This window comes from Catharus ustulatus, chromosome 28, assembly GCF_009819885.2.
Source record: "Catharus ustulatus isolate bCatUst1 chromosome 28, bCatUst1.pri.v2, whole genome shotgun sequence".
Taxonomy (NCBI): domain Eukaryota; kingdom Metazoa; phylum Chordata; class Aves; order Passeriformes; family Turdidae; genus Catharus; species Catharus ustulatus.
The window spans coordinates 4024280-4051062 of NC_046248.1; the positions used below are offsets into that span (position 1 = coordinate 4024280).

Genomic DNA, 26783 nt, shown 5'->3' on the forward strand with positions numbered 1-26783 from the left:
AAATAAAACAACCCCAACACAAAAAAGAAAACCTCACAAAAACCTGAGCCAAAGCAAAAGAAGCTTCATGGTCCAAAACCTCAACAGATTTTCATGTCCAACCTTAGTCTTTTGTTCAAATGGACTTGAGAGTAGCCATGGGCATCTGAAATGGATGCAAACACAAATTAAGTGGTGGGAGTTCCTCCTAACCAGGGTATTTTCCGTACCCTTTCTTTTGTTTTCCAAACATTTTACTGGGTTCCTATAAAGCAAACCCAAAGCACCTCCCGAAATTCAGGGTAGCGAGTCATGTCACATCACATAAGGCTACAGAAACAGAACCAGAACAAAATATACATCCACATCCACGTACCATATTTACAGCAGAACCCTCCCACCCCCTGTTTGTCTCTGTGAACAAGATTCCGTGCTTCAAAAGTTCATAAAAATATACAACTGACCCCAGAACTGCAGCGGTCACTCCCCACCTGGAGCCCAGACTTCTCTATCTCTATATATAAAATACACTAGCCCTGTGAAAGTTGCTTTGCTGAGAGCACAGTGGTGATTTCTGCAGTGAAGGGGAGGCTTGGGGACAGCTCTGAGTGACAGTGCAGTGTCCCCAAACCCCTGGGGTGACTCCACAGAGGGCTCTGCTCTGCCCATGCTGTGTTTGGGAGTTAGATTTAACCAAGTGTTGGGTTTGGGGTACAAAATGCTTTGCTCAGGAGCTTTTCAGAGTGGCCAGGAGTGACCTGTCCCCCCAGGTGATGCTTGGAAATCTGCAGCCAAGGGATTTCTGCAGGATATAAAGTGGTTACAAGGGTGCCCCTTGGCATCTGGCTAGACAGAGATGGGCCAGACTCTAAATTCTGCTCATTTTACTGCAGCAGGATTTATCCTGGGGGAGTAAAATATCACAATCTCTCACCAGAGAGGCACCAGATTTTGGGATGCTTCATTGTAATTTTCAGCTACCTGTGCTAAAAAAAAAATTTACTTTATAAAGAATACTCTTTATCTATTTTTTTTTTTTGCTTCCTCTCCTGCATAAAACCTTATAATTCATGTTTTTGAGACTGGTTTAGCCTTTAGGTCAGAGTCTGGTCTCTCTGTGTAGCTGAAACTCCAGGCAAATTGAGCTGTATGTACTGGGTGGATTTTACTCAAAATTTCAACTCCTGAACAGCACCTGATCCACTGACAAAGTAAAAATATTGCAACTCTGCGAGCTTGCTGCTCCTTATAAAAATCTGATTCTAGTTTGGTCCCAGCTTTGGTGGAGTGGGGGGGAAAAATCTGTCATCAGGAATGCTAACAGCAGTATTTGAAAATAGAGTCAGTATTTCTCTAGAGTATCAAACCATCCAGACTTCAACTTTTTTTTTTTTATACATTTTTCTATTGTGAAATTAAACAGATCAGTCGTGTATCAAAACATAGCTGGCCTCTCTCGTTTCATCTGTAGGAAGACTGCAATTATAACTTCATTTACACAGCAAAAAATACCTTTTTTTTCCACAAAAACAGTGTGACAAGACAGTGTGCTGTATTTCCTGGTGAGAAGTTTTGCATATATTGAGCAGGGCCAGGGGAGAGCCCTGAACATCCTCCCCTGTCGTGCTCCTGGCTTGGCAGGTATTGGTGAGGTTCACATTTATTTATTTTTATTTTTTTTTGGTGAAATTCACATTTTGCTGTCACAAAATCAAAGCTCCAAACAGTGGCAAGCAGACTTTTTGCATTTGGCTCTGCAGCCAGTGTTGTGTCTGCTGGGAATGTAAGATGAGAAAATAACATGGATGTGTGTGTGTGTATTTATATTGATTCTAAAGCTGTAGGTAAAACTGCAGCTGCTTTTAGGAAATTCCAATGAGGGAGCATCAAATCCCTGCTGTGGGCCAAATTAATTTAAATTTTCAGTAATTATTGCTCTGTGTGAGTGTGGAAAATGTGGATTTGCACACACTGGAGGCTCCCCCTTCTGTCCCATCACCGTGCTGGCATCTGAGGGAAGCTCCACAGAGGAGTATCCTAAAAATACCTGGGAAATGAGTTTTAAGGTGCAAGTGGCAATTTTTTGTTGCAGTGATGTGGTGGTTGCAAGCTCCAGATTAATTGAGCCCCATGTGATGGGCAGGAGCAGCAGCAGGAGGGGTTTGGGCAGCACATCTTGGTGGGGGGATGTTTTTAACTTCCCACAGCAGCAAGAAGCTAAAAGTTATCCCTAAAAAAAAAAAATTAAAAATGTGCTGCTGTACCTTAAGATTGCTGAAAGATTGGGTCTTTAAAAGGGAGCAAAACTATGTGAAAATGAGGGGTTTTGTTATCATGGCAAGGACAATGATGGGGATGCCAAGATACAACTGCCTTGCAAGATAAAGTGGCACATGTTCTACACAAGAATGTGTACAATGTCTGACGACTCTGGAAATCTGTTCCACAGCAGATTTCCCAATAAATTAACACAACAAAAATACTTTCATATAAAACAAAGTCCAAAGGAATTATTTTTTTTTTTGTCCTAAAGTAAAAGCAAAACCTTCAGGGACTATATTATCTCTCTCTACATATATAATCTCCTGAATTTATTTTTTTTTAAAATAAATTTATTCTTGTCTTAGAAAAATAAAATGAGTAGCCAATTTAGTCAACGGAAAATATCTCACAGACTTAAAAGCATGCCCAGCAAGCATAGCCTTGTAAGACTAAATTAATGTTAAATCAAAGCAATTTGTTACTCAACCAACCTAGTCTGCAATTCACAGTTGATTACTACAAAGTGTATTCTTAAAATTATTATTATTTTTTCTTTTTTTTTTTTTTTTTGGCCCATATAAAAATAACGTATTGCAACTCAAAGTGCATTTTTTAAAATAAACAATCAACTATTTTTATCAAATAAAATATTTACACCATTTGGTTTTGTACAGTCAGAAATGCGCTTCAGGCGATGACCATGGGGACGTCATCTGAAAATCCAGTTATCATTGGGGCTTCATCATCCTCATCTCCTGCAAAACAAACCCAAAACACCAATGTTAGGGGGCACTTTATACTCTCTTTTTAAATTATTTGTATGGGAAGGAGGGTTTAATTTGATAAAAATATTGGTTGGGAAAACTTTTGTTGGTTGGACTTGAGGATCTCAAAGTTTTTTTCCAATTTTAACAACTCCATAATTCTGTGATTTGTATTCTGAGATCAAATCCATAGAGATTGTGATGGCAGAGTGGCCAAAACCATGATAAAGAATTAATTCTTGCCCTGATTTCACATTCTCAATGAGTTTTTAAGTGATTTGCATTGAAAGGAGAGGTTTAATTTGATAAAAATATTTGGATGGGAAAACTTTTGTTGGTTGGACTTGATGATCTTGAAGGTCTTTTCCAAGTTTAACAACTCCATAATTCTGTGATTTGTACTCTGAGATCAAATCCCATAGAGATTGTGATGGCAGAGTGGCCCAAATCATGATAAAGAATTAATTCTTGTCCTGATTTCACATCCTCAATGCATTTCTAAATGATTTGCTTAGGAAGAAGGGGTTTAATTTGATTTGGGAAAACTTTTGGTGGTTGGACTTGATGGTCTTGAAGGTCTGTGCAACCTTAACTATTCCATGATTCCATGATTTGTATTCTTAGACAAAAAACATGGAGATTGTGCAGCCAGAGTGGCCCAGACCATGATAAAGAATTAATTCTTGCCCTGATTTCACATCCTCAATGCATTTCTAAGTTATTTTGATTGGAAGATGGGGTTTAATTTGATATAAATATTGGTTGGGAAAACTTTTGGTGGTTGAACTTTATAGTCTTGAAGGTCTGTGCAACCTTAACTATTCCATGATTTGTATTCTTAGACAAAACCCATGGAAGATTGTGAGGCCAGAGTGGCCCAGACTGTGATAAAGAATTAATTCTTGCCCTGATTTCACATCCTCAGTGAGTTTTTAAGTGATTTGCATCAGAGGGAGAGGTTTAATGTGATAAAAATGTTTGGTTGGGACTTCTGACAGTTGAACTTTATGGTCTTGAATGTCTTTTCCAATTTTAACAACTCCATAATTCTGTGATTTGTACTCTTAGATGAAATCCATGGAGATTGTGCTACCAGAGTGGCCCAAACCATGACAAAAGAATTAATTCTTGCCCTGATTTCACATCCTCAATGCATTTCTAAGTTATTTTGATTGGAAGATGGGGTTTAATTTGATATAAATATTGCTTGGGAAAACTTTTGGTGGTTGGACTTGAGGATCTTGAAGTTTTTTTCCAAGTTTAACAACTCCATAATTCTGTGATTTGTACCCTTAGATGAAACCCATAGAGACTGTGCTACCAGAGTGGCTCAGACTGTGATAAATAATTAATTCTTGCCCTGCCATCCCCCCCCAGTGCTGTCCCCAGATGCCACCAGGGCCACGCACCCAGATCATCCCCGGAGGAGAAGATGGCCGAGCCCAGGCGCGAGCTGTAGTGGCTGTTGGCAAAGGCAGTGAAGCTGTTCTGGAGCCTCCTGTGCCTCATGTAGAGCAGCACAAACCCAATGCCCAGGGTCAGCAGCAGCAGGAACAGCACGGGCACCACGATGGCAGCCACGTCCGTGCCCGGGCTGGCTTTGCTGGCAGAGGAGTCTGTACCTGGGGAGAGAGGGAGGGACACAAAGTGATGTTTGTGCCAACAGCACATCTGTACAAAACTGCAGGGGATGCTGGGCAGGATGGTGGGGAGACAGAGAGATCTCTGTAGGCAGGTCTTGGAATTTTGGGTTTATTGCAGAAGGGTAAAAAGGGCCCTGCTGGGAGCTGCCAGAAAGGAAAAGTGGGGGGTAGTGAGAGTTTGGAGGGCTAAGGGTTGTGAGAGGTAAGAGAGAGATGAGTAGGAACTAAGAGCAGGAACTAAGAGCTAAAAGTAAGAGAGCAAGGTTCCCATTACAATACAATAAATCTTCTTCTGTGCTGAATATTCTGATTTCCACTAACCAATCTAATACAAGATACAAATCCTACAGCATTTCCATCCAGCCTATAAGAATCATTGCATTGCCATGCTGTGTTGCACTTTAAACTCCTCTTTGGTCCCCTTCTGCCAAGCTAGCAGGGTCTTCTCTGACCTTTGGACTTGCTGTCCAGCAGAAGGAATTGTTCTGTCAAGGGGGGATTACTTTCAGCCAGCCATTTTATTGTTTTTTAGTTATTTAGTAACTAAGGTTTGGTATCTCAAAGATGGATTTCATTTCAATCTCACTCATGGTTTCCATATTCTCAGAACCTTTTGCTAGGCAATCATATTTATAAAGTTTTCCTGATTCATCCTTCCCACCACCATCCCTAAAGAATCCATGAGGTTTCCCTGAGTATTTTTTGAAGGAGGATGAGGAGAAAACAGGGGCTCACCTGTTCCCAGCTCATCATAGAGGAGCGTGGCCGGCTCCCCACACATCTGCCCGCCGTACAGGCAGCGAGCCTGCACGCTGAACGAGTAGTTGTGCCCTATCTTCAGGTTGGACACCTTGAAGAAGTTCTCTGTGGTGTTGCCCAGGTAGGCTGTGATGTTCATCAGGCTGTCAAACATGTGGATCTCGTAGCCCTGAGGGAAACACAAACCCCAAATCGCTCGACTCCTTCCAAAAGGGCTTTGAAATTTGGTTTTTTCTCCTGGATCTGGCTTTGAGGAGCTCTGCTGGGCTGTCAGCTGGGAGGGAGCAATGGGAGCCTCCTCAGGAACTCCTGCTGGTGTGCACTGACCTTGGCCAGCTCAGGGAGGAGAGATTTCTCTTCTCCCAAGTGCCAGGATGAGAGGACACAGCCCTAAGCTGTGCCAGGGGAGGCTCAGGTTGGACAGCAGGAAGGATTTCTGCTCTAAAAGGGTTGTTAAACTTTGCAAGGGCTTCCCAGGGAGGTTTGGAGTCCCCATGCCCTGGATGTGGCACTCAGAGCTCTGGGCTGGTGACAAGGTGGGGATTGGACCCAGTCTTGAAGATCTTTTCTACTCTAAATGACCCAGGTTTGGTTTGTCTGGTCCACTCTGTCCTTAGCACCCACCCCAGACCACCCAAGCACAGAGTCCAGGAGGGTGAGGGATTTTTTTGGTGCATTTTTCTACCTGCCCATGCTCTAACAGACAACATTTCACAGATTTTCTATCCAAGTCTGAATAATGACAATTTTCAGACCTCCTGGCATGGCAGGGCAGTGTCCTGTTCCCAGTCCTTTCACACATGGGACACTTGATCTTTTCTAGCAGGGTAATTAAGTTCCTCAAAGGTGACAGATTTTATCTATCAGCCTCAGAGCCTCAGCCATGACAGGAATTTTAGTGAGCTTTTCTGGAGGGCTCACAAGGACAGGATGGATCTCAGAGTCTGTGAAGGGAGCCTTGCACTGACTCTGCCCCAGAATTTTCAGCAGGACAGGAGGCACAGCAAAACTTACCCGGCTTTCATTGAAATTACTTTCCTTCAATGCCAAACTCTTCCAGAAAAGCAGAATGTGGTCGTTTTCTGTGATGATTTTTAAGGCATCTGGTGCAGACAGGGGGACTGTAAATGGGAAAAAGTGAGGCTGTAGCACTGGTGGCACTTTCCTCTGACAGAAATGCTGAAATTCAGTGGGATTTTTAGGGATCAGCACAATACTCTGCTTGGAAAAGAGGAGAGGATGCTGTGGTGGGGAAGCTGGGAGGGATTTTTCAGTGTAGGGGCTGCAATGGTGTTTGATGATGTGCACACAGCCAGACTGGTGCCTTCCCCATCTCCTTTTATCAGGAGGAAAACACTGGATATTTTCATGTTGCTTTGGGGTGTCATCACCTCCCCTGTCAGGCCTCCCAAAATTGGGCTTGGCTGTGGGTGAGGACCAAGAGGAACATTTCTGCACTTCTGTGTCCCTTACCTGTGTTGATCTTCATGCTGGATTCCTTGCTCATGTTTCCCAGCTGGACAATCACATGGTATTTCCCTCCTGGCTCCAGTTTCTTTATGGTGTACTCCACTGTGCTGTTCCTGCTTTTCACCTTGTAGATTTTATCTGTTTTCCTCACCAGATCTTTAACTGCCACGGCATAGAGCTGCAGGGAGAGGAAATGAATGGAGAAGAATCTCATTTTCCTGCAGAATTTCAGCTAAAAAGGGGTAGGACATTGGAAAGGGTGGGTAAAATTTGCTTTAAACCAAAGCTGAGCTTTACAGAAAGCCTGAGAAGCCAAACTCTGGATCTCTGCTCAAAATCAGCTTTTACTGATACAGAAAATGCAGTTAGAGGAACAGATGAGAACAGGAGGAAAAGTTCAAGTTGTATTTCTCTGCAATGCAAACCCCTGCCCTGTCAGAGTTTCCAGCTCTGCTGGGAAGGTTTATACCTCCAAACCTTTGCTGTTAAAGTCTCTGGAGCAGAATGGGAGGGGAAATCTTGCTGAGAAAATGACTGGGCTTCAGTGGAGCGAGACATGAGTGTATTGCAGCGTGGCAGAGAACAGAGCTGGGCTTTGTTGGGGCAGGAGGCAGAGCCCCAGCCCAGCCTTGCCCTCCTGGGCACAGCCTAAGCCCAGAAAGGTGTTTTGGCACACACCCAGGGCTGGTTTTAGACTTGGTCAGCAACAGATATCCCAGACCTGGCTCTTTGTAAATGTGACAGTCCTGAGCTAATGGGTGATGGGGAGGAAATGAAGGTGCTTTGATGATTTTATGGAGAATAGACCTGATGTCAGGCTTCCTCCAGCAAAGGAAGGCAAGGCTGTGTCTGAGCCAGGATGCTGTGTGCACAGGGACAGGAGTGAAACACTAATCTTAAAGAAATTAGGATTTTAGTTAAAAGTTAAAAGAAACTGGGCTTGAGATAGTTGCCTGAAACTTCAATAATTGATTGCCTGTCAATTTATGTTTGCTGAGCTCTGCTTGCAATGGGAAAGGATGAAACTGGTAGGTAGGTCCAAAGAACACAAACAATTGCAACCAGAAACTCATTCTTTGCAAAACTGGAGTTGCCCCAAAAGCCATTTGTATTGTCATTGATAGAAAAGGTCAGGGTGAGGAAGACTCACCTTACTTCCTCCTTTTGAGACCCCTCCCCACAAAAACGAGCCCAGACTTAATTCAAGAAGCCAACCACGCTGCTTAATTGCCATTCCAGCTAATTACCATGGGAAGCAGGGATGGGAGGGGCTGGTGTTATGAATATGAATTTGTTTGAACCTTTTGTCAATAAATAGACTCACAGTGTGTATTGGGGGTTACCCCACACTGCTGCCCAGCGCTGAATAAACATTCACTTTGTAACTTTAAATTGTTAGAGAGTCTTTTGTCCTCACAGCTGAGTATCAATATTAGACCAACACTCATATTTTGGTAGATCAGGAGGAGGCTCAGTGTTACCATGTCCTGGTCAGGGGAGTCGTAGGGCGATTCCCACTTGATGACAGCGAAGGTCTTGCCGGTGTGCACGGCGTGCAGGTGCCGCGGGGGCAGCCGGTTATCCGGGATCATCTTCACCACCACCGACTCTGAGGGGGGCCCTTGGTAGGGAGACATCACCCTCACCTGCAGGGAGGCACAGGGGTCAGGGCTGAGCCCTGGAGGAGCCCTGGGAGGGCAGAGGGGCGGGGGAAGGAGGGGAGCCCACCAGGAACAGGTACTGCTCGTCGCGCTGCACCAGCACCGTGATGTTGTGGGCGCTGGTGCTGCTGTTGTGGGGGCTCCTGTACAGCTCCAGGAAGGATGTGGCGTAGAAGATGCCATAGACCTGGGGAGGGAGAGCACAGCAGGGTTTGGCACAGCCCACAGCATCCACTGCTGTCACTTTTTAGGGGCAGGAAGCAAAGATCTCTTTTTCCTGCTTTTCCCGCTGTCTTGCCCAAGTTCACTCTGCCCATTTGCCTCTGAACTCCCAACCCAAAACCCCCGAGCTCAGCTCAGGTAACAGCAGTTGATTCCAAGGCTGTTGGAGCACTGTGCTGTCTGTGCAACAAGCAGACAAGAAGCCTTTCTTTGCTTCTATTTTATCCCCAAAAATTTCAGGGCCTTGGAATTCAATCCAGACAAATGATCCTGATTTCAGGTGTTTGTGTGCTGCTCTGAGGCTCTGAGTAGAGCCCAGGGTGGCTGGTGAGGGAAGGATTGGTGCCTTACCACATTCCTGGGGCCAGTCCAGCTGCATTCCACAGCTGTCTGGTTGATGGCCTTGGCCTTGAGGCTTGGGGACACAGGTCTTGTGCCACTGGTCACCACATGCACAAAGGACAGAGGGCTGTCACCCAGCTCCGTCTTAGCCCAAGCAGAAATTTCATAGGGGGTGTGTGCTGTCAAATTGGCCACTGAGCAAGAAGAGAAAGGGGCACTGTTAGGGAAGGGTGGGTGGGAGCAGGAGGGAAGGGTCAGCATCAGCAAACAGACAGGAGCCTGCCTCTCCTGGGCTGGACTTGCATGACTGTGCAGTAATTTCCTTTATACAGGAGCACCTGAGGCTCTGGAATCCAACCCAGCCTGTGCTTCCCTGTGCCTGCATGATTTCCCACATCCACACTGATTCTCCCAAAGCAGAAATGGGATTAACAGGGACATGTGCTGCATGCAAGCCCAAGAAAGCCTTGTTCTGTTTCTACTCCCTTTGGCAGATTAGAAATGGAACAGCAAACAAAACCCCATGTGATGAGGAAAGGACTAGAGCAGCTCTGGGGGTAAATCCCAAATCTGCTTGAAATCTCCAGGTTCTCAAAACAGAACTGTTTTTTTGTCCTGTCCAGATTTAAACAGAATTATTTAAACAGAAACTACCAGTTGCAAAAAAAAAAGAAGAAAAAAAAATAATCCTACAACCTCTCATAAAGCCTTCTGCTTGTTGTTGACCAAAGCAAAACTTTATATTTTGAGGAGAATTTACCTTTTTGGATGGACTTTTCTCCTTCTATGACCAGAGTCCTTTTTTCCTGCCTGTGGGTATCAAATGTCCAGTAGATGTTGACCACATAGCCACTGACCTGTCAAGGCCAAGGACACAGAGCCATCAGCTCAGCTGATGCACAGGGGAGCCAGGGTTACTGTCAGACCCCTGACAGTCTTTGCATTGTATTTTCCATCCCAATTAAGAGCCCTGGGGCAGTTTGGGAGCAGGAAGAAATGATTTGGCGTGAAACAACTGGTAATTGGAATGCTTCAGTGGGTGACAGCTTCTCCCAGCCACTTATTCACCATTTACCCAGCTCAGATGGAGAGGGAAAAACTCTCACCTTGATATTCGTGGTCATTTTTAGGCTGAAACTTATGGAGTCCTCACTGTAGCTCTCAATGTGGATGACAGGGGGAGGAATGACTGGGAGGAAAGAGAAAAAAAGAGCTGTTAGTACAGCACAAAGAAATAAAAATATTTACTGAGAGGGGACAGATAAAACAGCTTTTGTGGAACAGCCAGCTCCCAGAACAGGACACCCCAGCCTTGGCTCAGAGAAGACCTCAGAGAAGACCCTGACATCATTTTTTAAATCCACCACCTAAAAGTTGCTTTGTCTGTGCCTTGTTCAGTGCAGGCTGGGACTGGAGGGGTCTGGGCAAAGGGATTTGAGCTCAGCAGGGTGAGCTCCTATGCCAGGTAACAGCTCCTGCTCCTCTGAGCAGCTGCTGAGGAGCTGTCAGTGCCAAACTCATGCAAAACCTCAAGGTAAAGCTGTTTCTGTTCCTTCTACCTCTGTTTTTCTAACCATCAGGTAATTCACATTATCTGAATCCTGCACTTGGAGTAGCCTGGTGTTTTCCTTCCCTTATTTCATCTGACAAATCAGCAGGCAATTCTGACTCAGGGACATAAGTTTGGATGAAAAACTTGGCATGAATATAAACAACTTCAAAAGGCTTTTCTTTAAAAAAAAATACAGGTTGGGAAGGAAATAATTTACTGTGCTGTTTGAATTTATCTGCTGTGAGACTGTGATGTTGTGATAGTTCTTGGGAGCTGTGGTTGTTTTTTATGGTCTAAACCTGCAGGAGGAGCCACAGTAATTGTGAGCTAAGAGGGAGAAGGATGAGCCAGCATCCTTTTAGAGTGGGAGTGATGGAGTTGGTAATTTCTTATCTATCTGGAGGCAGAATTTGGCCTACAAAAGTCTGAGGGAATCTGTCTGCAGCCTGGGAGAGAGGGGACAGGCTCCTGCTCATCTCCAGGGCAGCACATCCCTCCCCTGTGCCAGGGCTCAGTGACCCCTCCAGCCTTGCCATGAGCCCTGAGGCAGCTCAGGAGTGAAAAAATCACTTTTTACAGGTTACAGCAAAGCTGCTGACCAGTGTGAAAGGCTCAGCAGTGAGAATAAAGGCCAGGGAGGTGTCTCTGGATGCTGCTGCTGTTTCAGGCTGATGCTTTGCCTCTTTGTCACCTTCTCTGAGCTGACCCAAACCTCATTTACCTTTGCCTTTGACGGTGGTGATGGATTTGGAGTCACTCCAGTTTCCCACCCCTCTGCTGGTCACTGCAGCAACCTTTGGAAACGGGAGGGAGAGGGAACATGAGCAAACAGAGCAAGGTTACAGACCTGGCCGGGCTCCTGGGAAAAAGATTTGCAAGCAAACAATAGCTTAATTACTCGGCAATAAAATGCTTAATGCAGAGATAAAGCCGAGTGCTTGAAGTCAATTAAAGGAATGTAAGAGGAGGGAGTGCAGCCTCTTTGCAGATAACTGCTCTCTTATGAGATCTCTGAGTCCATCGAGATAAGGAGCTTGGGACTCCACGGGCCATGGAGCAGGGAAGGCCATGCAAACCCTGAATCTGCTTCCAAAAATTTATTTAGGGATGGGTTATATTGGGAAGGAAGACCATGGGGGGAAAGCCTCCCACCAGCTGTGAGAATAACAGGGATTTGGAGGGGGAGGTTTATCCCCCCTGGCAGTGAACTTCCCCAAAAACCCAGGAGAATGGACAATGGCAAAGCTCACATTTCCCAGGGCTCACTGTGCAGACTTTCATTTCCTATTCTTATTACTTCTGTCTATAATTACCCAGCCTCTCCCCTGTGCAGACATTCCCCACAGGCAGATTTGCTTCTTTTCCCACTGATACACCAAGGACCAAATTTATCTCTGGCCCACATCCAGTGCAATTGCAGTGACATTGGAATGGGCAAGGAGCAGGGAGGATTTTGTAATCCAGCCTGGCCTTCTGGGACAAAGGAGCAAATCAAGGGCCTTGGAACTATAGACATTAGCAGTGCAAATGCCAAGCCCCTGGTGTGGGTTGGCATTAAAGGGCAGGGATTTAACAAGATTTTTTTTTTAACAAAATGGTTTTTTTAGCAAGTTCTTGGCTGTGCAGGACTTGGGCCACTCAGAAATGAGAGGGCACTCAGAAAGAGCTTTGAAATACTCTGAGAGAGAGCTTTGGAAATATTCTGAGAGAGCTTTGGAAATATTCTGAGAGAGAGTTTTGGAAATATTTTGAGAGAGAGCTTTGGAAATGCTCACCCTGACTGTGTAGAGAGTGTTGACCTGCAAGTCCTTGATTTCTGTGTAGTTCTTGGTGGTTCTGAGGGATGTCCACTCCTTGGATCCACTGCTGCTGTATTCCACCTAGGAGCACCAAAACAAGGTGAGGGCTCAAAACCACCCCAGGTCAGCAGCTCCCTCTGAGACAAAATATCAGCAGAGAGAAGCACAGCATCTCAGAAAGGGAGACATAAAAGCTCGAAGGTTGTGGTGCTGCCCACAGCCTGCAGCATTTCTTCTCCCAGCTTCCCTGGTGTTCCCAGCAGATTTCCTCCCCAAAATCCCTCATTCCAAGCCCACCACCCCTGCAGCTGGCTGTGTGCTGCTGTCCCCATGCCATGTCCCCATGTCCCAGCAGGACTCACGATGAATTCCCGGATGAGGCCGTGGGCATTCACAGGGGGACTCCACCAGCACATCACCACACCCTCAGCTTCTTTCTTCAGAGACAGCTGAAGGTTGATGGGAGCATCTGGAACTAGAGAAACAGAAATATGAGTGACAGCCACAGAACGTGCAGGGAAATGCAGCATCTCCCTAAAAAACCAGCACAAAGGCGTGGACAGCCCTGTCTGCCAGCCCAGCACAACCCCCAAGCCCATGGGGAGACCCTTTTTGCTCACAGCAGGGATATCCCTCCTTTTTTAGCCCAGATTTTCCAGGTTTTGGTGGGAGCAGCAGCAGTGCTTACGTCCTTCGGGCGCCCGCAGCGTGATGAAGTCGTTGGTGTTGTAGACCCTGCTCAGACACTGCACCTGCACTTTCACCTGGTACGTGCAGTCGGGCTTCAGCACCTTCAAAACGCTGTTGGTTTTGTTGCTGTGGGTCTCCAAGACCTTCCAGATGCTCTCACCGACCACCCTGCAGGACACAGCCACAAATCTCCAGTCAGGAGGGGATTTTTTAGCACAGAACTTATGGATTTGTCCCAAAAATGGAATTATTTTAAAAGGTTGCTGCTTGTTTTGGTAAAGCCACACCACCAATCTTGAAAAGATCCATTGGAAGCCTGAACTAAGCATGGCTTGGTGATTTAAAAGCCCCTGAGCTTTTCTCTTATGCTCAATTTTATTATCATTGTTCTTGCCGTTGATGGTTCCAGAAATACAAGGCTCAAGTGGAAAAAAAAATGAATGTAACAACTTTACTGTCTGAGTAAATATTCAAGGAGGAAACCAATGCAGTTTGTCACAAATGCCCTCTGGGTGCACCTATTTTGTGTCTCTTTTGCTACCAAATATTAGATTTTCCAGGCAGAATTGGATGAAGGAGCTCTGAATGTTTCAGGCCTGATTGTGTGTGGTTCTCTGCAGTAAATACAGACACACCTGTGCTCCTGCTTGTCCCCTTTACCTGATCCAGCAGCAGGGAGGGGTGATGTACCTGTAGTAGATGTTGTAGACACAGGAGGTCGAGGACATCCTTTTTGGCCGAGCCCAGGTCAGGGTGACATCACCAGAGAAATCAGCTGTCCACTGCAGGTTCTGCACTTTGTACACGATGGTGTCATCTGAGCAGAGAGTGGGAAAGGTTCATTTACTGCAGGGAAACAAACCCTGTGCCCAGGAGAGACACAGGAGCTCTGTTTGTGACACCAGCAGCAGGGGTGACACCACCAGCTCTGACTGAAGGGCTCATTGAAATGACTGAAAACTAAATGACTGAAAAATTAAATTACTAAAAAATTAAATGACTAAAAAACTGAAGGGGCCATTTAAAAAGTGCACCATTTAAATGAGATGTGGGATTGATCAGTGGAGAAGACTGGGTTCACAAAGGGCAGCTCAGAGCAGGGATTTACCCCTGGTGCTCTCAGTTCTACCCAAATTCTCTTCATGCTGCATCAGGGAAACATCTCCTTTCCCCTAAGGAAACATAAATTGTGGCTGTTGATGAAATACTGGGGATTTTGGATATTGTGAGTGCAAACTGCTCAGTGCTACCCTTCTCCTGGTGTGATCAGTCTGTGCTGTCCCTGTCACCACCCAGGGCCTTTCTCTGTGTGTGCTTTCCCTTATCACATCTTGTGTTCAGCAGCAGGACCCAAGCAAAAGCTGGTAATTCAAGTCTGGGGCTTGCCTTGACTTGAGCTCTGTGGGTGAATCACTGCCTGACCTTCACAGAGGCATTCAGGGGATAAAAGCACCCTGGAACCCAGCCCTGGCAGAGCTGGGCATGGGAGGTGCTGATCTGAAATCCCCAAATCCGTGCTCTGCCCTCTCTCTGTCTTGGAGGCAAATCCCACTGCTGTGCCTTGGCTCTGCTGGGCTGCTCAGCTTTGGTGCTGGACAGAAACCAGGCAGAGCAGAGGCAAATTGCTGCTGTTTTGCTTTCCCAGAACAGCTGGAATTAAATCCAGCAGGCATGTGGGTCCATGGAAGGCATGGCAAGACAGTTTTTCCAGGGGAAGAGAGATGGTTTTCCCTTGGTGTAGCAGCTGAATTGTGAATCTCAGCAGCTCCTTCCCCCTGCCCTGAACCTGCTAGCCTCTCCCAATCAATATTTAATTAAAGAACTAAACCTGATTGATGCCCAGCCTCCCCAGCAGTTCATGGGGAAGCAGCTGAAGCTCATGGCTGGAGGCAGTGATCGATCACTGTTACCAGCCCAGGGCGGGCTCTGTCCCTCTGCCCCCACAGGGCCACCAAGGGACAGCCAGGGATGGCAGCAGGGCACGTGCCACATCCCCCAGGGTCACCTTGCAAAGGAGGGCAGAGCAGGAGACTCTTGCTTCCCCTGTGGGCTGTGTAAAATAGACAGCTTTACTCTATCCATCCTAAAATGGTATTTCTTTTTTTTTCTACGTCTGAGGCTGCTGGAAGACAAATTGTCAGTGTAGAAGCTGCTGGGAAGTTTGTCCCAGCTGGTGATAAATGGGTGAGGAGGTAGCTTGGACAACTGAGCAGAGGCAGATAAATCAAGGATGTTGGGAGGGAAAGGTCACACATCCAGGAGAGCAGCTCTGTGTGCCAGGGAGCAGCAGTGAGGGATGGCAGAGATGCTGCTTACCTGTGCAGTTCCTCTCATCACTGCTGTCTGAGCAGTCCAGGTACCCATCACAGCGCTCTGTCAGCAGGATGCAGGCCTCCCCATCCTCACATCTGAAACCACTGGGGCACGACAGGCTGCTCTGGGTAGCTGCAAAAGGCAGAACAGCTCAGGACTCGAGGCAGGGAAGCTCCCTCAGCAGCACTGGAATGTGGCTGCATGTCAGAGATGGAGCTCAGGCTGTGCCAGACACTGGGCTGTCTCCTTCTGGTTCATCCCATAAAAACAACAACTGGATTTCTAATGGGAACAGCACCACTTGGGCTTTTCATCATTGTGGGTTTATTTATTTCTGTAAGGGAATTCTGTTCTCTATAAAGGAATTTTTCCCTGCCCTCCCAAGGAGCTTCCCAAGGAAGGATGCAGGTGGGAGCCCATCCCTTGCCCACACTCACGGCAGTTCCTCTCGTCCGTGCCGTCCTGGCAGTCCCTGACTCCATCACACCTCTTCCAGTTGGGAATGCACTTGTGCAGCTGCTGGCACTCGAACTCGAAGCGGCTGCAGCGCCCTGGCAGCGCTGGGGACGTGGCTGTCACATTGGGTCCTGCACACACAGACACAGGCACGGCCAGGCTGGCACTGCCACCAGCAGGGACCCGCTGCTGTCCCCAGGTCCCGGCTCCACTAGATGGCAATCGCCTTCCATCCAGCAGCTGGAGGGGATGACGAAGCCTAAGCCATCCTCTCTCCTGACTGCAGAGGGCTGGAAAAGCCTCTGCTTTGCAGGGCATGTCCTGCTCTGGAGCACTGTCCCAGCTGGTGGCAGGAGGGTGACCCCAGCTCCAGAGCACATTTTAAACCACACTTTAATTTATCCTGTAACCTGGCCAGGCTCTGAAAGGCCAGAATTCCTTGAGGATGTGATCTGGGAGAAGGGAAAGGCTGAACTTACTGGAAGTGGGACAGGCTTCTTCATCAGAGCCATCGGAGCAGTCCTTGTAGCCATCACACACCCAGCTGTTGATGATGCAGGCGCCGCTGTTGCAGCGGAAATGGTTGGGCAGGCACGTCGGGGGGATCAGCGTGGTAATGGGATGAACTGGAGAGCCTAAAAATACACCAGGGAGAGCTGACCTGAGCTCCCTGCTCCTGTGCAAGCTCTGCCTGCTCCCTGCTGAGCCAGGCAGAGGCATCACAAGCGCGGTGTTTTCTCTGTGTTGCGTCTGTAATCAGGATAGCCAGAAATACAGAGGAAAAATACGCATGGAAGTGCCCACTGAAGGGGCATTTTTGGAGCCATGGGGGCTGTGGGAAGGTAGAGTGGTTGTTCAGCATGTGCCAGTCCCTGCCATGCCCATGTCCATGTCCTTACCCTCGCAGTCCTTCTCATCAGACCAGTCCCCGCAGTCGTTCTCCTGGTCGCACTTCCAGCGGTTGGGGATGCAGTGCCCGTTCCCACACTGGAACTGGTAATACCGGGAGCAGTTCGGGGCTTCTGTTGGGTTTTCTGGCAAGGAGAGGAGAGCCCTGTGAGCCACAGGGTGGGAGCACCTCAGGCTGGCCCAGACAGCACCACCCTGAGCAGCCCAGGCACATTCCTTTCTCTTCACCCCCAGCCCTCACTCTGCAGCAACCACTGCTTTGTCTGTGTTCTTCATGGTCAGACACCACCCCTGATGTCAGAACTAGAGCAGAATCCATCAGAGCGTGGCAGAAATGGAGGAGCAATCCCTGCAACTCCGAAATGAGGCTGCGGCTGCCTCGCCTGGCTGGGTACAGCTCCTACAGCCACCCAGGGAACGGTGGTAAATATTGGGTTTGGCTGCAAACTGCTTGTCTGCTCGGGGCTGGGAGTCTGAGCAGTAAATATGGTCACAGAGGAGTTAGTGAAGCACAAGATGTGCCAGGTTTTCTGCGTGCTTCACTTTACCTGCCTGCAGTAGAAGGGAAAGGACACTGATTTCCAGCTAGGACACGTTGTGATGTGCTGCACTCACACATACATGCACACATGAGTGAAAACATGAGGAAGACACTATTCCATGCTCCTGGATTCCAAAGGAAGCTGGAGCTGCAGTGGCAGGAGGCCCTGGGGGTGCTGCTCACCACAGTTTGCTTCGTCAGAGTAGTCACCGCAGTCGTCCATCCCATCACACTTCCACACCAGGCTGATGCACACACCATTCTGGCACTGGAAGCTGAACTGGTCACAGGTGCGGTGGAACTCAGGGTCCTGGGCTGCAGGGACAGGTTTGGTGTAAAAATCAAGGAAAGTTTAAGCAGGAATCACGGGGCAATCCCAGACTTCTGAGCAGAGCATTGCTGTCTAGAGGCATAGGGCTGGAGCTGTCAGGAGAGCTGGCAGTCCCTGGGTTCTCCCCACGCCTCTGGCTTCATTCTGTGCCCACCCTTCCCTTGGCAGAGGTGACACTTACACTTACTTGGCCCAGTGTGACACTTACAGCACCCAGCATAGCTGGCATCTTCATCCGACCCATCCCGGCACTGGATGATGCCGTCGCACACCATGGAGTGGAACAAGCACTGCTGCCGGTTCTTGCACACAAAATCCATGTAGCGGGTGCACAGGGGCTCTGCAGGGATTGGGGGGCAGGAGGACAGGGGTGACACCTCTGCTGACCTTGCCAACAGCAGTGTCACCCCAAGGAGGACAGGGGGTGGCACTCTGCTGGCCTTGCCAACAGCAGTGTCACCCATGGGCTCCGCACAGACCTGAGCACAGCAGGCAGGTTTTGGGGACTTGCAGAAAGTTCCCAAGACAAATGTTCTGAGCAGTGTCCCTCACAGGCTGCCCTCACCAAGTAACCCCTCATGGCAGGCACAGGCACCAGCAGGGCTTATGTCCTCCTGGCAGTGTCCTCCCAGTCTGTGCCTTTTGCTGACCCTCCCATTTCACAGGGGGCTCGTGACCGCACACGGCGGCTTTGCCATTTTCTGCCAGGGCTTTATCAGTGGGACAGCCCTGAGCACACCAGGAATGCTTTGCCATTATCTCCAGGGCTTTATCCCAGTGGGACAGCCCTGGGCACACCAGGAATGCTTTGCCATTATCTGCCAGGGCTTTATCCCATGGGACAGCCCTGGGCACACCAGGAATGCTTTGCCATTATGTCCCAGGGTTTATCCCAGTGGGACAGCCCTGGGCACACCAGGAATGCTTTGCCATTATCTCCAGGGCTTTATCCCAGTGGGACAGCCCTGGGCACACCAGGAATGCTGCCAGCCCTCAGTGCTGAGCCCCAGCAGCTCCCCCTGAGCCCGGTACCCACCACAGTGCTGCTCGTCCGAGGCGTCAGAGCAGTCATTGATGCCATCACAGTGTTTGCTGGTTGGGATGCAGGTGCCATTGGGGCACTGGAAGCCGTTGCACTTCTTCTCTGAAATGCAGAATGGGGTGGATGTTGTGAGTTTTTCAGGGTTTTGTTAAAGCTGTTTTAATTAGCTAAAAAAAGCCATGGTTGCCTTTGCGCTGTGATTGCTTTTGGAGGGGTGGGGGCTCTCCCCATGAGTTTGCTGCTCAGTGGGTGTGCAGAAATCCCTCCCACCCGTGGCAGAGCCCCTCACACACACAGGACAGTTACCACAGGTGGCAGGGTCCTCATCAGAGCCGTCCTGGCAGTCGGCGTCGCCGTCGCACGCCCAGCGCTGCGGGATGCAGTGGCCGTTGTGGCACTGGAAGCTGGAGGCCTCACAGGTGTGATAAACTGCTGAAACCAGAGCAGGGAGACACCTGAGCTGGGGTGTCACCGTGTTCCTGCTGAGCTGGGGCACAGCAGCACACCCTGCTCCTTCCCCTGCACCAGGATCTCCCACCAGGGCAGATCCCAGCATGAACAACCCCAGGCAGGAGAATTCCACCAGTCCCAGCTCTCCATGCTCTTTCCCTCTGTGCCATTCTTGCTCACCACCCTGCTGTGCCTCAGGGATGGCTTTTGCAGGGTAGAGATCTCCCAAAGCTCTCCCCAAAGTCAGCAACCTCTGATCTCAGTCCTTGGGGTGTGTGGGCAAAGGTGACAGCGGTGGCATCGTGCCAGAGAAGGTGAGAAATGTCACTGAGATCAAGCAGAGCTGCAGAGTCCCCAGACCAGCGCAGGACAGAGTCAGAGAGAGCTCTTAATTAAGGCAAACAAGGCTCTTCTATGTTGCCACAGCAAACAAGAAATAAGATTCTCCCTGGGGGTTTTGCTTAGGCTCCTGTCAGGAAAATATCTGCCTGTGGGGTATCGGGGTTGCAGCCTGGTTTGTGTTGTCACTTCAGAGACAAATCCTGCTCCTCAAGCAGGAGAGCGCTCAGAGTTCCTGAGAAAAGCAGTGTTCAACCTAATTAAATGGCAAGATCCTGAGCTCCAGGTTAGAGAGTGACATGCACTCACAGATATTTCGAAACAGTGCAATCTGGTGGCAGTAATAATCTATTAGGTATTCAGCATGAAATGTAATTATTTTAGATAAGAGCAATAATTGCAGCCCGGTGAAGTCAGACGGAATGTTCCTCAAATAATTGTGATCCTCTCAGATAATTCCAACTTGGGGCTTTACAAACCCGACGCGCTTTTTGAAGTAGGTTCCTCTCCTGTAGTAATTCTCCCTGGAGAAACTCATATGAGAGATAAGTGATACCAATATAAATTAAACCTTCTTAGAAAGCCACACTCGTGGAATACTAATGATCAGGATCAGCCCTGGGTGCTCCAAGCACAGCAAATGCCACAGGGGTGAGCAAAGAGGAGCTCCAAGGCCTGAAAGGGATCTCTCAGAGCCCCAGGACAGCAGCTGGTGCCACTCTCTGTCCCAAAGCACCTGAGCCAAGTTGCTGCCAGCATTCCCAGGGGCTGTGCTGGTCCCTCCAGGCTCCCCATGATCACTGCTTTTGTCTGGAAATCCCCCAGGTATGGCTTGGTGAATACAACCTTGCCTTTCACTGATGGACTCTGCCTACTCTGAGGAACCTCTTCTGGTGCAAGCACTGAGGGTTTTGGCTTGGCTGATAGTTCTGTTTGCTTGTTTCTAGTGGAAAAGGCCAATGCACTGCTATCTGATGGTTTTTCTGATGAGAAAAAGGCTCTGTGTGGGTGTTAACCTCAGGAGGCTGTGAGGAACATCACTGTGGTGCTGAGGAGGGTGGAGAGCTGTGACTTTCCGCTCCAAACACACACTGAGGCTCACAGGACTTGCTGCAAAGTAGGGACAAGGTTATTTCTGCCAGCCAGGCTGTGTCAATGTGAGTTATAAGAAAAGCAAGAGTGTGGGACTCTCTGTTTGGGACACCCTCTTTAGGTTTTCCAGCCCATGGAGCAATGAGGCAGCCAAAGGAGGACCAAAACTGCCAAACTAAACTTCCCAAACTAAACCTGCCTCTTCTTCAGATCAATTAGCTGTGGAGAAACTGCAAAGAACATGCTTGTTTTCTGCACTAAATCAATGGCAAGGGAGCAGAGTGAAAGCTGTGAAATGCTGCCAGTGCCCACTGGCCTGATCGCTGCCTCCCTGCAGCACCCGAGCTCGTTCTGCCAGGAGAGTCCTTTGGCTGCTCAGCAACCACAAAACCACTTCCCATCCCACAGAGCTCTGCCTGTGGGTGCAACCTTGCAGGTAAAAAAGCAAAGCTGGGTCACTATGTGAGCATCTCAGAGCTGCCAGCAAATTCCCAGTGAGCCTGGGGGGGAAAATCCTTGGATTTGGAGCATCACATCACCCTAAAGTGCTCTAACAAGCAAGGAAACTGAGGCACAAGACACTGGCTGATGTCTCCCAGGCTGGGATTAAAAAGCAGGAGCAGCAGGAGGTTCTGGATCAACACCTGAGCACTCACCAGTGCAGTTGGCTTCATCAGACCAGTCCCTGCAGTCGTTATCCCCATCACACATCCAGGACAGACGGATGCACATCCCTGAGCTGCAGCTGAACTCATCATTCCTGCACTGGTGAGCCTCTGCAAACAGAACAACACTGGGAATAGCCAAGGAGCAGAGCAGGAAAGCTGGACAATAATGGCACAGAAATCTCCCAGCTGGATACACAGAGAGGGGAAGAACCAGCACATGGCCTCATCTCTTCTCCTGTCCCTCATTTCCCAGGATGGCCCAGTCCCTAATTCCCAAATACCCTGCAAATGCTGGTCCTGCCCCCCATTCCCAGTCCCCAGTAAATGAGAAGACAGCCTGGATAAAGGGGAATCTTTCCCTGCATCACCTCTAAGCAGCATCCAGACGAGGAGCAGCTCTGAGCTGCTGGAGAGCAGCTGCCCAGGGGAGCAGATCTGAGTGTGGGCACTCACCACAGTGACTTTCATCGCTGTTGTCCCCACAGTCGTCCTCCAGGTCACACTTGTAGGACAGAGGGATGCAGGTCCCCGAGCCCTGGCAGCGGAACTGGGTCTCGGTGTCGCACACGGTGGTTGCTGATGGAGGAGGAGGAGGAGGTGATGGTTAGGAAATGGTTTGTGCTGCCTGAGGGTGTGTACTGAGTGCAGGGACAGAATCCTGCCAGTCCAACCTGAACTCCTGCTCTTGTATTTTAATGCCATTTTTAGGTGCTCCATGTGAAGCAGAGCACACAGGGGGCAGATTTCTGTCTGGGGACCAGCACTGAAACTCCTGATGTCCACTCCCAAGCCAGGGAGCAAGAAGCCAAGGCTGCAGAGCTGCCTGCTCCCCACAAAGGGGATTGAAACCTCAGGTGCTGGGATGACACAAGGCAGCCAAAGCAGGGAAAAGCTGAGTGTTGCTGGCCAATCTCTCCAAGGAATGGGCACCCACAGAGCCTTTCCCACACCTGAACTCAAACTTGGGCTCTGCTGACTGGCACCTCAACTCTGCCAGGGAAATAAGTTCTTTATTGGTACAAAATGGGCATAAACAGCCTCTCTCCTGGTCCTGCATAACCTCAAACCCCATCCTTTTTCCACAGTGCACTAATCCAAACCCTTCAGGCTGTGCAAAGCTGTGGAACATCTGCCCCTCCTGCACACATTGGCTGTTCCTAACTTTGCTCAAAAGGTGACCTCCAACTTCAATGTGTGAACTTGATTTATTATCTCAACAAGAGGTCCATGTCAGCACTATCTGCTCTCTTTTCCTCATTGGCTGTGCCCTCAATTAGCTTCAGAAGACAATTAGTGCAAGAGACAGTTGGCATCACTAAATGTGAGACACTGACACCTCCTCAGGTCAAGGGGATTGGGACAAAACCCATCGAGTTTGCTCTGGGAGTTTATCAGGGGAGCTCAGAGAGCCTCTTGCTCTCCCTGACAGAAAGGAGAGTGGGCCAGCAGCTCAGCTGAGATGTCCCCAGAGCAGACACCTGGCTGAGATGCCCCCAGAGCAGACACCTGGCCCTGGCCAGGCTGGCCACCAGGGCAGGACACTCACGGCAGTTCTTCTCGTCACTCATGTCCCCGCAGTCATTGTCGTTGTCACACTGCCAGATGCTGTTGATGCAGTTCCCATTGGAGCACCTGTACTGGTTGGGCAGGCACGTGTTCTCTGGGGCAGGAGGGACAAGAGAAAGAAGTTGGCATGAGGCTGTGCTTGCAGAAACGGGCCACCCTCCTCCCTGACAGGGGACAGGTCACACCGAGCTCCCCTGAGGGCATGAGCCAGGCAGGACTTTACCTTCCTTGATGCAGGTGTTGTTCTTCATGGTGTAGCCGTGGGGACAGTCACACCTGAGCTCCCCACTGGGCAGCACCGTGCTGGACACCCCCTCGGGGCACTTGCAGCTGCGGCCGTTGTTGGACCTGGGCAGGCAGAGCAGGCTGCAGGGCTTGGAGATGCAGGCGTTGTGCCCTGGAGCAGGGCAGGAGGAAGGGACAGTGTCAGGGCAGGGCACAGGAGTCACAGTGTCACCTGCCAGCCCAGGACAGGCACAGGAGTCCCAGTGTCACCTGCCAGCCCAGGACAGAGCATGGGAGTCCCAGTGTCACCTGCCATCCCAGGACAGTCACAGGAGTCCCAGTGTCATGTGCCATCCCAGGACAGGCACAGGAGTCCCAGTGTCACCTGCCAGCCCAGGACAGAGGCACAGGAGTCACAGTGTCACCTGCCAGCCCAGGACAGGTACAGGAGTCCCAATGTCACCTGCTCAGTGTCACTGGCATGGGAGTCCCAGTGTCACCTGCTACCCCAGGACAGAGGCACAGGAGTCCCAGTGTCACCTGCCAGCTCAGGACACAGGTACTGATATCCCAGTATCACCTGCCAGCTCAGGACACAGGTACTGATATCCCAGTGTCACCTGCCAGCTCAGGACAGAGCATGGGAGTCCCAGTGTCACCTGCCAGCCCAGGACAGAGGCACAGTTATATCAATGTCATCTGCTCAGTGTCACTGGCATGGGGGTCCCAGTGTCACCTGCTTTGGGTTCAGACCCCATTAGGAGCCAGCTCTGCAGGGCTCAGTGCTGAGCTCACCCCTAGGAATGCCCAGAGCCATCTGCTCCAGGGAGTTTGGGGGACTTCAATGGACACATCTCATCCAAACGGCTTTGGAGGTCTACCAGAGGATGTGTGTTACACCCCCAGAGTGCCCCTTGCCCCTCCAGTCTCCTGCAGAGACTGCAGAGCCCTTCAGTGCTCTGGCACCCCTCTGGAAATGGATAAACAGCACACAGGGGTCAGCACTGCCTTGTCACAATGCAGACAGAAGATTAAAGGAGGACAAAGTTGGTGCAGCCCTGAAATCCTGGGAATTTTTTGGTCTATGGAACACTTTGATGGAAAAGCCAGGATCTGTGACATAAACCATGAGGTGCCACCACAGCTGAGTGCCCTAGGAGCTCTCTCCCTGTGGAGCATCTCTCCTGGCAGCCAAAAAGCAGAATACAGCACTCATGAAACTCATTCCTTGTCTCTGTGAGAGCCTCAAGCCCTGCAGGAATGGGGACACACTCAGCAAATGCAAGCCAGGATGGCCCAGTGGGCTGGGAACCTGTGGAAAGGGGGGATGAACACATCTCTAAATCCCAGGGAGGATCATCTGCATCTTACCTGTTGTCTTTCCTTTGTAAAAGATTTTCATATCCATGATCCCATTCAGTCGGCCGACCAAGATCTCCATCCTGGAGCCGCTGTTTTTGGATGCTCTGAAAATACTCAGCTGTGACCAGTCATTCCAGTAGATTTCATTCTGAAACACAGGCTTGGCTCTTAGTGTGAGGAGAGGCACCACCAGGGCTGTGCTCATCAGTGCTGCCTGCACTCATCACCCTAAATGCTGGATGTGGGGGAAAATGGAGAATCAAAAGTGTCCCCACCCCACGGGGGATTTGAGGAGGAATGAGAGTGACAGAGTGATCTGCTGATGCAAACATTGCCTTGGGAATGTTGGTCCTGGATTTGACTGCACTTCCCTGCTCGTTTCAGGGATTAGTGGGGATGTGCCAGAAGCAGAAAGAGAGCAAGTGCTGTACCTGCTCCAAATGACATCCCTATCCTTCAAATTCAGAGTGCTCCTCCAGCACCAACGGGAAAAACAACACAGAAAACAAACCTTAAACACAGCAATGGCATAGGGGTGAGGCAGGCTGTCCAGGATCACAGATCTCTGCATGCCATTGAAATCCACCCTCTCAATCCTGTCCATGTAGGCCTCAGTCCAGTAGATCCAGTGGTCATCCACAGAAATGCCGTTCGGCCACCGCACGCCCTCCGAGACGATGCAGCCGGCCAGCGACCCGTCCATGTCACTTCTGTAGATGCCAGCCCTGGAGTCCCCCCAGTCTGTCCAGAACATCAACCTGGCAGCAGGCAGAGAGGTTACTCCAAATCCTCACAGAGCAGCTCAACAAAAGGAACCAGGTTAGGAGAGGCAGAGCTTGGAATGCTTTACATCTCTCTGCACTACACGCCTTTGAACAGGGAGCTCTGCAATTCTAATGAACACCACCAGCAGATTTATGAGCAGCTCAGAGGCTTTTGAGCTGCAAGCTCTGTGCTGGGAGTGCAGCTGCAGGTTACCTTGCCATGAACTGCTTTGGTTTGTCAGATCTACATTTGCAGCCAAGGCCAAACCCCAGAAAGATGGAACTCGCATTTGGCTCTTGAATTCGAGCACAGCTCAGTTCCTCATGCATCACTGCAGCTTTCCCCACTGACCAGACCAGTTCTACAGGCAGGAAAAGTTATTTACTCATGGATATGTATGGGTAGGGAGGAATAAACAGTTGGTGATCTGTGCTCTGAGGAGCTGGTGCCTTAGTTGGGGACGCAGTGCTGGCAGTGGGCTCCACAGGGCAGGGCTGGGCTGTGCCTGTCCCCAGTTTCACCTCACCAAGCTGTCCTCCCTGAGGAGGAAGTGGTGAAGGGGCAGCAATTTCCCTTGGGAATAGCAGAGAAATACCTGTGATGTTTTCTTCCTTACCCATCTCGGGGCACCAGAGCCAGGGCTCTGGGTCGCTCCAGTATGGAGGAGTTGAGGACGGTGAGTCTCAGGTCTCCATCTGGATTGGCAACCTAGACCCAAAACCAAACCCAGGACAGTGTTTGCTACCAACAAAATACAAAATCTGTGACAGGCAATTATTGCTCCTTAATGAAATATGCACTGCCATGGCTGGGCAGAGCTGTACCTCGATTTTGGGAATCCCAGCGTTGACCCAGTAGAGCAGCTGGCTGAGAGGTTCAAAAGCCAAAGCTTCCACTGTTTCCAGCCCAGTGCTTATGATTATTTCCTGCCCAGAGCTGCCGTTGAGACAGAGACGCTGGGAAAAAAAAATAAAAATAATCAGAATAAAAGACAAGGAACTGCCTCAGCCTGAAGGTCAGGTGGCAGACAGCTCGGAGGGGAGGAGCAGCAGGACAAACATTTGCTTTTCAGGGTGTGGATGCAACACCCGGGTGGCAAGGAGGTGATGCTCACCTGGATGATGTCCAGAGTGACATCAGCCCAGTAGAGGCAGTTGTGCTCGTAGTCAAAATCCAGGGCCACAGCCCCCCTGAGCCCGGCCAGGGGCAGCTCCTCGCTGACCCCCGAGGCCAGGTCGTATCGGTGGATGGAGTAGCGGGTGGCGTAGAGAATGAACTCGTTCTCCTCTGCAACAACAGTGCCTGATTTAGTGGCTGTTTTGGGCTATTCCAGGGGCAAAAAGAAGAAAATCTGAGGTGTTTTTCACCCCTGGTTTTAGCAGCTCGGGGAGGCAAAGAGCCTTTGTCTCAGTGGGATTAGGTTAATGGGAATGTGGTAATAGCTCTCATGGGGCTGGGCACACACTGTGGGCATTGTCTGGTCCAGCAGGAGGAGGAGAAGGAGGTGAAGGCTGCAGAACCTGCCCTGGCCCCTTTCTTTCCACATTAGTGCTGCCAATGGGAAACAAAATACTGATCTCC

The 26783-nt window shown here is 49.5% G+C and overlaps 1 protein-coding gene across 2 annotated transcripts in view; it reads right to left on the reverse strand.

The window, feature by feature from the left end:
- Positions 1 to 1501: 1501 nt before the first annotated feature.
- SORL1 (sortilin related receptor 1) overlaps positions 1502 to 26783 on the reverse strand; it is a 45744-nt gene continuing 20462 nt past the window's right edge. The window contains exons 17-48 of one of the 2 annotated variants that reach the window (XM_033081601.2): positions 26317 to 26489; positions 26027 to 26158; positions 25819 to 25910; positions 24949 to 25195; positions 24447 to 24585; positions 23074 to 23247; positions 22831 to 22944; positions 21738 to 21860; positions 21273 to 21392; positions 19042 to 19164; positions 18730 to 18837; positions 17902 to 18033; positions 17546 to 17677; positions 16812 to 16946; positions 16392 to 16547; positions 15894 to 16043; positions 15460 to 15588; positions 13834 to 13960; positions 13142 to 13311; positions 12816 to 12928; positions 12430 to 12534; positions 11376 to 11448; positions 10209 to 10291; positions 9863 to 9959; positions 9112 to 9296; positions 8606 to 8725; positions 8359 to 8523; positions 6881 to 7055; positions 6422 to 6528; positions 5384 to 5576; positions 4415 to 4627; positions 1502 to 2996 (exon numbers count right to left, since the gene is read on the reverse strand). In XM_033081601.2, the coding sequence (XP_032937492.1) occupies positions 2929 to 2996; positions 4415 to 4627; positions 5384 to 5576; positions 6422 to 6528; positions 6881 to 7055; positions 8359 to 8523; positions 8606 to 8725; positions 9112 to 9296; positions 9863 to 9959; positions 10209 to 10291; positions 11376 to 11448; positions 12430 to 12534; positions 12816 to 12928; positions 13142 to 13311; positions 13834 to 13960; positions 15460 to 15588; positions 15894 to 16043; positions 16392 to 16547; positions 16812 to 16946; positions 17546 to 17677; positions 17902 to 18033; positions 18730 to 18837; positions 19042 to 19164; positions 21273 to 21392; positions 21738 to 21860; positions 22831 to 22944; positions 23074 to 23247; positions 24447 to 24585; positions 24949 to 25195; positions 25819 to 25910; positions 26027 to 26158; positions 26317 to 26489 (4373 nt within the window). In that variant the 3' untranslated portion in view covers positions 1502 to 2928. Of the gene's footprint in view, positions 2997 to 4414; positions 4628 to 5383; positions 5577 to 6421; positions 6529 to 6880; positions 7056 to 8358; positions 8524 to 8605; positions 8726 to 9111; positions 9297 to 9862; positions 9960 to 10208; positions 10292 to 11375; positions 11449 to 12429; positions 12535 to 12815; positions 12929 to 13141; positions 13312 to 13833; positions 13961 to 15459; positions 15589 to 15893; positions 16044 to 16391; positions 16548 to 16811; positions 16947 to 17545; positions 17678 to 17901; positions 18034 to 18729; positions 18838 to 19041; positions 19168 to 21272; positions 21393 to 21737; positions 21861 to 22830; positions 22945 to 23073; positions 23248 to 24446; positions 24586 to 24948; positions 25196 to 25818; positions 25911 to 26026; positions 26159 to 26316; positions 26490 to 26783 lie in introns of both variants that reach the window. The other variant, XM_033081602.2, reaches the window with a different exon arrangement.